Raw genomic sequence first — 10,326 nt, forward strand, 5'->3', positions numbered from 1 at the left:
AATATTGATAATGAGACTTTTTCGATTTGGGTATAATGCACAACCAAGCAAGAACTAATGTGTATTTTATCTAACAGGTTCCATTTGACAACACTCCATATTGCTACTGGTGGGATATTTCATATGTTTATAACGTAAATACAACTTCATTCTCCCTCTTTGTTTGGATAGATAATGGCCAGTCATCCACCATTTCATCAAATGTAAGCAAATGACATCATTTATAACAACAGAAAATATCTCTGAATCATCTACCATGGCATGCATACACACATGTACCAAGTATTGGATGACTACTACCTATAATTGTATTCATGTGTGTGATGTGTAGTATTGATTTGTCTTCTTTTTTTCTCACATAGTCACTTACTCATCAGTTTTGGCTACTAGGGGATTACCCTCGGATAGTCCCTTTTAGTAAAAATAACATGATGGTACACTTTATAGGATTCAATAACAGGTACTGTATCTAGATCTAAGTATAACCTTTACTATTAATAATGATTTACAATCTAAACCACATCTAGTTTTTGGGAATTCCAGTTATCAGGATTAGTAAGTGATATATACTCATACACACTGACTATTGATGATAGTATAATTAGTCTATTGGACTGTATTGTCAGGTAAATAAAATAATAATAATGTGAGCTTAGTGTCAACATACGTAAATGTCTGATTCTATAGATCAACTAGTTTTGTTATCAGTCGACCAAAGTATTTCATTGATTCACTAATTACAGTACATGTAAGTTAATTATCATGAATATTATCACATTGCTACACTGTTAATATCATTATCATTAGAACCAAGTGGCCACTTTATTGAACGACACAAGTAATGGGTTACAGCTGTTTAGAGATACTGCTGCACCTTCTGTTGCCATAGCAATACAAAGGTAAGAGCTAGAGAAACAAATATGTTTTCTAAACTTTCCTTAGAAATATAAATATCATGACACAGGATGGTTTTAGAACATATTTTGCATTTGAAGTAAGACCTCTTCTTCTTATAATTTCATCTTCATAATATAATTTTACTTTTATATGTGTATACTACCATATAAAGTTAATGGTTATACTGGTAGTATTAAGGATATAGTGTACACCACTACACCAGTACTGGTATAGTACTATTGATTGACCAAGAGATCATCACACTAATGAATGAGGGTACATCAATCCACTCTCCCTCTGGTAAGTTATGGTATCTCAATCAGTGACTATTGTGATTGGTTCTATTTAGGTTTAGCATCCTCCATATTAGAAAATAACGTCTTTCATATAACTGGTAGAGGACAGGACATTATCTATGATAATGTCAGAAAGAAGGGCAAAGGAGTTGGAGGAAATCCAATTAGAGTACACCCTACACCAGCTTGGCAGAAAGGTTAATAGCAAAAACATTACAATCACATAAAGGGTGGCATTTTCCTATAAAAGCATGCTAAGTGAGCTGAACCGCTATAAGCACAGTACGTACAACTTAAAAATTTGTAAAAATCCAAATCTGATTGGAATCAGCTCAAACTTTCTACACAAAATAAATACATGTACATGTATTTTTTAAAATGATAAAATGGAGAATTTTTGCCTTTTCAATTTTGGCGAAATTTGGCCTGAGACCATGTACTATAGTACAGGAACTTTGGCCTGATTTTTTAGCAACTTAAAAAAATCATAAAAAATCCAGTTTTGATCAGAATGAACTCAAACTTTCTACACAACATAAAAACATGTATATGCATCAAGAAACATTATAAAAATTGAGAATTCTCTCCTTTTCAATTTTGATGAAATTTGACCAAAAGATGAGGACTATGCCAAAATTCTGTGGGAAGCCTTGATGAAGGGCGTGGTTTAGGATCAAAACTAGATTGGGAATGGGAGCATTAATATATTTATAGTTTACATTTTGAAGTAATTATGACACACCCCTTATAAGTACAGCAATTTGGGGTGGCATAAAGTATTACTAGTATTAAATTACCGATATGCTATTGTATACTAGGTATATAGATCTTTTTATGGGCAGTGGATCAAGTAAAGAAACAGCTGCATGCATCATCATCATCATCATCAAGTCGAAGTGAAGAGAACAAGGAGAATGTACCAAAAGGGAAAGGAAAGAGAGGAGTCAGTGGGAAAGAGAGACATAAAGGAGAGAAGGACACAGCTGCTGCTGTGATAGATGTTGAAGAAATGAACAATGATGAAGATGATAGAGAGCAGGACGAGGAGACAGAAGAAATAAATGAACAATCAGAAGAGGAAAGAGAAGAAGAATTAAAATCTGAAGATGAAGAAGAAGAGGTAGAGGAGGAGGAGGAGGAAGAAATAGAAGAAGACGATATACTGGAAGAGGAAGAAGAGGAGGAAGAAGAAGAGGAAGAGGGAGGGAACAAATCAATGTTAGATTCATTACCAACTGATCTTTTTACCACACAGGATAGTGACAATGACAATGATAGTTAATTTTAAAGTTATAATAATATAGTTCAGTGAGTTATTATAAAAATAATAGTAAGTATAAAAATAAATTATCTTGTAGGTGCATAAAAATACATAGTACATTACATCTCTTCATCATCACAACGCTGCCTTTTACTTTCTCTTTCATCATCAAGTGAGTTGTTACTCATTTCTCTTTTCTTTTGAGAATTATTGGTAATTATGTCAGGGCATAACCATTTACCCCCTGGTACTTCGGGTCTTTTCTTGATACACATGTAATTGTCATGTATTGTTTCCTTTTCTTTGAAGCAACTTTTGGGACAAATCATGTGGTGTTGGTCATCTGGAAAGTGAAAGCCAAAGACATGATGGCTCCATGAATCATCATGTTTAGCCCTTTTTATATTTTTGACTTTTATTGGATCAATAAATAAAAATGCATCTTTCAAATCAAAATGAATCTTTCTTCCTTCTGGCCACACTGGATACTTGTCATAAGGTAGCATTGGCTCCTTTTCTTTACATACAATAATAACGTAGCATATTTCAAATTTATATCGCAGTGTCCCACCAATCCTTAATTCAATTTTAGGTAATTTCCCTGTCAAAGGATCTCTTGGGAGACTTTTTTGGTAATGCTCAAATAAATGCTCAATGCGTCCATATATTGCTACACTTCCATATTGAGATCTATGTGGCTTATTTTGAATGCTATTATCGATAGACCACCACAAGTAGCTACCAGGTAAAAGATCTGTACTTGAATCAACATATTTGTACTCGCTTCTTTCGTCTGGTGGTGTCTTGATACCATCAGCAGCCGTAAAAGTGTAACCAAGGGGTGATCCATCATTCTTTTCATATCCTGATTTGCCTTTTTTCTTGTTAAATTTTAGAGTGTATGATCCAGGATTCAATTCACATATCTTATCAAATTCCTTTTTATGGGTGACATGGCATAACGTCTGGACCACTTCTGGCACTTCATCCTCAACTTCTCCTTGCCATTCATAAGCTTTCCAGGGAAAATGGGGTGTATGCTGGGACGGAAAATAAATTTCAAGATGTCTTTCGGGCCAGCCACCTTTAAAATAACTAGATATTATTTGTAGTAGACTAACAGCTAGATTATCAATAATGTCATTTACCTCCCCAGCTCTGTACTTTTAGGTTTACTATCCCGTTTCTTTTCCCATGAACCCCATCGTTTCATTGTTCCCTGTAAAACAATAGTCAGTGATTTTACATGCTCCAAGCATTTACCAAGAGAGTGCTTGGAACAGCCTAGAAGCTTAGAACAACCTGGAAGTTTGGAAAAGCGCTAAGTATATATGCTGTTGACAGCTTTGTGCTAGATCTACTCGGTGTTTTTTTATATCTGTCTTGGTTAATGAATTCAATTATCCCACCCACAAGAGTGGAAAATGGAAATTAAAGTTCTTTTCACATCTCTCATCATTACTCTATTATCAAGGTGTGTTTCTGCTAATTACGGTAATTGTGTCCTTTATATGAATATTTTAGATACAGTAATGGAGATATGAGCAGCTTTAGCTTACTATCTTATAAAACACCAGCTGTATGTATACAACACACATTAATCAGTCTCTCATACCATGATTTCAGATATTTCTGAACACAATTATTGCTAATAACATTAGCATAATATTGAATTACAGTTCTAAATGTGACATTAGAATGAAGTCAGTTTTATTTGCTACTTTAAAAACAATGCCTGCATGTTTTTTAGCACTGCTTTGCTAATTCAATGTGCATCTCCTGGTTTTCATAATGTGAAACTTCAAATTGAAAATGAAAGTCTGTCTACTTGGGTATGATACTTGTGTAACTGTCAAAAATTGTATTCATCTAACAGGTTCCATTTGACAGCACTCCATATTGCTACTGGTGGGACACTTCATATGTGCATAATATCAACGCCACTTTGTACTCTCTCTTTGTTTGGATAAATAATGGCCAGTCATCCACCATTTCATCAAATGTAAGCAAATTACATCATAAAAATATCTCTGAGTCTATTGTTTTATAATTATTTCATGTGTGTAGTCTTCTTTTTTCTCACATAGTCACTTACTCATCAGTTTTGGCTACTAGGGGATTACCCACGGATAGTCCCTTCTAGTAAAAATAACATGAATGTGCACTATATAGGATTCAATAACAGGTACTCTATCTAGATCTAAGTATAACCTTTACTATTAATAATGATTACTATCTAAACCACATCTAGTTTTTGGGAATTCCAGTTGTCAGGATTAGTAGGTGATATATACTCATACCCACTGACTATTGATGACAGTGCAGCTAGTCTATTGGACTGTATTGTCAAGTAAATAAATAATAAACTGAGCATAGTGTAAACATAATGTGAATGTCTGATATTGTATAGATCAACTAGTTTTGTTATCAGTCTACCAAAGTATTTCATTGATTCACTAATTACAGTACATGTAAGTTATTTATCATGAATATTATCACATTGCTACACTGTTAATATCATTATCATTAGAACCAAATGGCCACTTTATTGAACGACACAGGTAATGGGTTACAGCTGTTCAGAGATACTGCTGCACCTTCTGTTGCCATAGCAATACAAGGGTGAGAACTAAAGAAACAAATATGTTTACTAGTCTCACGTAGCCAGAGGCACGGAGGGTGTGGTCTGGCTACGCGAGACTATATATTTACTAAACTTTCCTTAGAAATATAAATATCATGACACAGGATGGTTTCAGAGCATATTCTGTATTTGAAGTAATTCCTTATTTCATCTTCATCTAATTTAACTCTTCTTATATTACCATATAAGGTTAATGGTTATACTGGTAGTATTAAGGATATAGTGTACACTAGTACTGGTATAGTACTATTGATTGACCAAGAGATCATTGCACTAATGAATGAGAGTACTTCAATTCACTCTCCCTCTGGTAAGTTATGGTATCTCTCAATCAGTGACTATTGTGATTGGTTCTATTTAGGTTTAACATCCTCCATATTAGAAAATAATGTCTTTCATATAACTGGTAGAGGAAGGGACATTATCTATGATAATTATGATATTGTCATTGCCTGGTCACATACTGTATGCATTTGATACCTTATTATATTTGTCTTATGTCTTTATTTATTTAGGTAATGTTATTATATGTATCTATTGATGGTGGGAAGAGTTTTAGTAATGTTACCATACCAATATCTAGGGATAATATCACCATTCAGTCCTTGCAAGTTCATCCTGTAAAAGATGAAGCTTTAATGTTCTATACAGCAAACAATAATGTAAGTATATGCATGTATACCTGATGGGTTTCTCACAAAGTAGTATGCTAGTGACCTAAACAGCATGAGCTTCATGAGCAAGCACTACAGTACAGTACATGGCATTTGGAGCAACTTTTAAAATTCATAAAAAATCCAATTTTGATCATAATCAGCTCAAACTTTCTACACAAGCAAAAAGCCCATTTGTTCCATTGTCACAAAATCCATGACAAGCAAAAAACCCATTGGTTCCATTGTCACAAAATCAGTGACAAGCAAAAAACCCATTGGTTCCATTGTCACGAAATCCGTGACAAGCAAAAACCCATTGGTTCCATTGTCACGAAATCTGTGACAAGCAAAACCCATTGGTTCCATTGTCATGAAATTCCGTGACAAGCAAAAACCCGTTGGTTCCATTATTAGAAAATCCATGACAAGCAAAAGCCCAATAGTTCCATTGTCACAAATCTGTAGCAATTTTTGGACCAATTTCTAAGCAACTTTAAAAATTTGTTTAAAAAATCCAATTATTTTTACAGCAAACTTTCTTTCTGCACTATGATGTAAGGCAAAACGAATGGTCTAATGCAACAGTTAGCAATGGTAAGTTAATTGAAAGAGATAATTGCTGTTTTAAAATCATTAGGTAATGGTCCTGAGCAGCTGCTAGTAAAATATTTCCCTTCTCCTTTTGGTGACCTGATAGTCTGGGGAAGACAGTCAATGTATTATTCTTTAACTGGAGGTAAGCTTGTGCATGTAGAGCAACTGTTGGTTATTTTTGAATTAAATAAAAAAGATGATTTACTACCATTGAGCATCCTTCAAAACCATTCATCTGAATATCAATGGAGGAATGACGAATATATAAGGCATGTTGATACAGGTTTGTGAAGTTTACACAGTGTAGATCTATATTCTACATATTCTTAAGGCTCTTCGGGACAGATAGCATTAGTTCTTTCTGATGGATCTCTTTTCTATGGAAGAATAGCCACAGGTCAACTATTAAAGGTAATTCAGTAGAACAAAATGTACCTTTAGTACAGTCCATTAATAATATACAATAGTTTTCAAGCTGCAGTACCACATCAAAGGAAGATGTGATACTTATCAGTGACTATCCAAGCACATAAAACAAGCCACACATTTGCAAGTTGGCCAACCCACAATTGCTTTTCCATAGTATCCTGCTATATAAGCCAGTGGATGACACTGCTAAGATAACTTACCTGGCGCAGAGGATACTGTGATCAATCAGGCAGTTCCTCCATGTGGAGGCTCAACATTGCACTCTGTTGGGTTGAAGCGTGCGATCTCCCCAAACGTGGGAGACTCGGGCGTGCAATTTTTGGTAGTGGGGGACTGCGTTCGCGCGTCCCCCATCATCATCACAACTTTTATTAAATATTCATATGCATATTAGTCACTTCATTTCTACTGATAAATAAAACCATTTTACTCTCTAGATCTTATATTATGTCAATGAAAACAGTACAATATTCTTTGATTCATTGGGGAATCTAAAATTCCTATCAATGCTGGAGAGGTAGTTACTCCATGTATAAAATATTTGTCTAATAATAGTAATGGCAGTATTTCAGTTAGAACAGTACCAGTATATTCACTGCTGCTCTCAGCACTCTATCCTCCTCTTGCCTGCCCTTATCTTCAATGGACTCACAATATAGCCCAATCTAATGTATATTACATTGACATTCGTGATACTTTTACAGTAAGTATCCAACAGAATCCAATACCCTCTGAGAGTTATTTGGTAGGTCTGGGTATCTTTAGTACCAAGAGTCTGGTCACCAAACAATATATCTGTAAATAAATTCAAATTGATTCATACATATAACATTAGTCTTAGGTATCATTCAGTAATGTTAGGGCCATAAATAAGGACATACAATCAACTGAAGAACAAACTGCTCTACAAGGATCAGTGAAACGTAATATGGTGAGTTAAATATATACTGGTTGAATGGATCCTGATTATTTTTATTTTCTTCTATTTTATAGAGTATTACAGTAACTGCTAATAATTCTACTGGTTATACTGTTATGAAACTAAGTCCTGTCACTCACTCACTCACTTGTGATGAATTAGCTGAAGAGGCAATTTTTCTCTATTTATTGTATCAAATCATTTTATCTATTTTTTGATTTAGAATGTAGAGATATTTGTAGCCTGTCCACCAGAGCGACATATAAGAATAACAAGGTAATAGTGCATATTATAATAATGTAGATCATATTATTATTTCTATTAATAGAGGAACCACTTGTACCGAATCGGAAGACTACACATACACAATACCAAGGTAAGTCAGGTGACCATCACATGACGCTATTAACATTATCACAGTGATCACTATGATTCGGAAATGAAAGGTCGTACAAATCTTAAAGGTCTCCAAGACAAAGTAGCACTATTAGCTATTGCTTTTTGAATTAGTGTACATGTACATACATGTATAGGTTGTTCGTTACAATGTGAGACAGTGGGGCTGTCCCATAAGAGTCCTGCACAACGAGAATTACAAACCAGTTTTATTTCTGTAAGCATTGATAGAGTATAAATGTATAGCCCTTATTCTATAATTAGATACGATGGGAGCACTTTGAATGAAAGAGTTGGAGTTGATTTTGTTGTTAGGGAGATACATGGTAGGACAGACTTCAGTTACACAGCAACAGCAGATGATGTTAGCCAATTAAAAACTGTTATAAAGAGCTACATGTATACTACTGATATGTATACATGTACATGTAGGTTGGATGCAGAAGAGCACCTCAGACTTGGCAAGAAATACTAGCTAATGCTGAAGACCCTTATAAAGCATGGACTCCTCAAGTAAAAAAAATGATAATCAATTTTTATCATTGCTAACGTACGTTATATTATTTAGAATTATCAAAACTGCTTCGAAGGTAGTGGATCTCTTTCATCTTCAAGCGCTAAATTGCCTTATCAGATTCTTAACAGCAGCAATGGTGGCTCTTATATTCAGTGGGGAACTCGTAATGGGGTTTATGTATTTGAAGCAACAGTCATAGCAAAAGACTATAGGCAAGCCAGTCTTATCATTAGTGCACCAATAATAATTATTCTTTCTTTCTTTAAATTCAAACCAGTTTTTGTAACTTGACTGTCCTGTTTGCAGTTCAGGTGTACAGTGTACAGAACCTCTCATACATTGCTTACATTCTTTTTGTGGTGACATGTATGACATCTGGTGTGGTTCTCTTTCTCTCGTTTTTATTCTACAAGAGACTCCTCTATACTGGCAACCTCTTGTTTAAGAGACAAACATCAAAGACTATCAGCAGCAGCAAGAGTAACAGTGGTCAACTTTGAATGACTTACCACAACATGTATACACCTTCCTATATCTCTTATTTATAAACAAGCATGCACACATGTCACAACATACTATGTAATATAAATGGGTATAGATCCAGTACATTCAAATGCATTTTATCTATATAGCTCTGTGGGGGTGTATCTAATTAAATTTAAATTATTCATTATTGGTGCAGCTGCTGAAATGGCTGTATTTAATGTACCTAGCATTGTAATTAGCAAAGAAAATGAATCAGGTAATTTTTAGTAAAAATTATAATCTGACATCACTTTGCTAAGGTGATGATGACCCACCAGAGCCTTTGATCACCATTTCAAGTTCTAATAAAAAGGTTGGAGTCCATGAGGTGCATATAGTTTAGTTAGTATAGATGTATAATCCTTTACTGTGTAGACTAGCAATGAAGAGAAAAAAGAAGTAGAGTGATGAGTAAATAGATTGTAAATGCTTCATTATTTTTTATAGGAGTCTCCTAATCAACAATCAGTAGAACATTCAGAGGTACTTTTTTGCTAATTATCATAAGTTATTATATACAGATATGCTTACAATTTAAAAAATTTTTTACAGCATCGGAGGCCTTCATTAAAGCGAGGTAAGTTGACTGCGGACATTAATAATTATTTATTGACTTGAAAAATAGTGTCAGATGTACTTTTTCTTGCTAAAGAATGGAAAATGAAAGTAAAAGATAAGCAAGAAAGACGAGAAGTAGACTTAATGCAATTATGAAATAATAATAATAATTTCATTCTATATTTCTAGTCGTTGAAAACAAAAGATGATACTGCAAAGGAACATCAAGTTGAGCATGAGCCTGTACCTATATCCTCTGCATTACCTAAAGAGACCTTGGATGAAATAGTAGAGGAAGCTTTGTCCATTGTCATAGAAACAAGACAAAGTAGTTACACCACATCAAAAGTTTTTATGATATTTTGTAGAATACAAACATCATCTTGGCTCAAACCATCCTTTGACTATAAAAGCAATGAAGAAAGCAAATGATATATGTGCTCAACAGCAAAAGGAACCAATGTACGATATAAAAGAATGATATAATGATAGATATAGGAGCACTAAAGCTGCAGAAGCCACTTCTACAGCTTAGTAACTATTTAAGCTACATTGCTTGAGTTCATAAAGTTTTGTTTCGCGCTGGATTGCGCGCATGCAAAATTGTTTATAGGCGTGGTCTGGTGTGTCAAAT

General features: G+C 34.3%; 3 protein-coding genes across 7 annotated transcripts in view; 2 read left to right on the forward strand and 1 right to left on the reverse strand.

The window, feature by feature from the left end:
* The window catches only part of LOC100640744 (uncharacterized protein C1orf101-like), a 13,741-nt gene extending 4,537 nt beyond the window's left edge, over positions 1–9,204 (forward strand). The window contains exons 1-27 of one of the 5 annotated variants that reach the window (XM_019994972.1): positions 1–30; positions 78–203; positions 363–460; positions 528–626; positions 688–748; positions 808–899; positions 943–994; positions 1,070–1,197; positions 5,460–5,563; positions 5,614–5,760; positions 6,285–6,348; positions 6,392–6,490; positions 6,545–6,631; positions 6,680–6,759; positions 7,215–7,294; positions 7,336–7,480; positions 7,527–7,574; positions 7,619–7,708; positions 7,771–7,866; positions 7,920–7,972; positions 8,025–8,072; positions 8,117–8,174; positions 8,230–8,309; positions 8,357–8,456; positions 8,525–8,605; positions 8,661–8,821; positions 8,887–9,204. In XM_019994972.1, the coding sequence (XP_019850531.1) occupies positions 1,164–1,197; positions 5,460–5,563; positions 5,614–5,760; positions 6,285–6,348; positions 6,392–6,490; positions 6,545–6,631; positions 6,680–6,759; positions 7,215–7,294; positions 7,336–7,480; positions 7,527–7,574; positions 7,619–7,708; positions 7,771–7,866; positions 7,920–7,972; positions 8,025–8,072; positions 8,117–8,174; positions 8,230–8,309; positions 8,357–8,456; positions 8,525–8,605; positions 8,661–8,821; positions 8,887–9,109 (1,878 nt within the window). In that variant the 5' untranslated portion in view covers positions 1–30; positions 78–203; positions 363–460; ... (3 more) ...; positions 943–994; positions 1,070–1,163 and the 3' untranslated portion in view covers positions 9,110–9,204. Of the gene's footprint in view, positions 31–77; positions 204–362; positions 461–527; positions 627–687; positions 749–807; positions 900–942; positions 995–1,069; positions 1,198–4,876; positions 4,926–4,984; positions 5,077–5,180; positions 5,233–5,287; positions 5,409–5,459; positions 5,564–5,613; positions 5,761–6,284; positions 6,349–6,391; positions 6,491–6,544; positions 6,632–6,679; positions 6,760–7,214; positions 7,295–7,335; positions 7,481–7,526; positions 7,575–7,618; positions 7,709–7,770; positions 7,867–7,919; positions 7,973–8,024; positions 8,073–8,116; positions 8,175–8,229; positions 8,310–8,356; positions 8,457–8,524; positions 8,606–8,660; positions 8,822–8,886 lie in introns of those variants that run through there. The other 4 variants (XM_019994970.1, XM_019994968.1, XM_019994969.1 and 1 more) reach the window with 4 other exon arrangements.
* On the reverse strand, positions 2,422–3,820 carry LOC109581148 (uncharacterized). The gene is made up of 3 exons (XM_019994977.1): positions 3,718–3,820; positions 3,603–3,673; positions 2,422–3,549 (listed from the first exon to the last, which is right to left on the reverse strand). The coding sequence occupies exons 2-3, from the start codon at positions 3,665–3,667 to the stop codon at positions 2,574–2,576; spliced, it is 1,041 nt and encodes a 346-aa protein (XP_019850536.1). The 5' UTR covers positions 3,668–3,673; positions 3,718–3,820; the 3' UTR covers positions 2,422–2,573.
* LOC109581150 (uncharacterized) lies at positions 9,184–10,317 on the forward strand. Its single transcript, XM_019994981.1, has 8 exons — positions 9,184–9,351; positions 9,395–9,462; positions 9,510–9,533; positions 9,582–9,617; positions 9,687–9,711; positions 9,760–9,827; positions 9,882–10,020; positions 10,061–10,317. The coding sequence occupies exons 1-8, from the start codon at positions 9,198–9,200 to the stop codon at positions 10,171–10,173; spliced, it is 627 nt and encodes a 208-aa protein (XP_019850540.1). The 5' UTR covers positions 9,184–9,197; the 3' UTR covers positions 10,174–10,317.
* The last annotated feature ends 9 nt before the right edge of the window (positions 10,318–10,326 follow it).

Source organism: Amphimedon queenslandica, unplaced genomic scaffold (genome assembly GCF_000090795.2).
Source record: "Amphimedon queenslandica unplaced genomic scaffold, v1.1 AMPQUscaffold_13457, whole genome shotgun sequence".
NCBI classification, from domain to species: Eukaryota; Metazoa; Porifera; class Demospongiae; order Haplosclerida; family Niphatidae; genus Amphimedon; species Amphimedon queenslandica.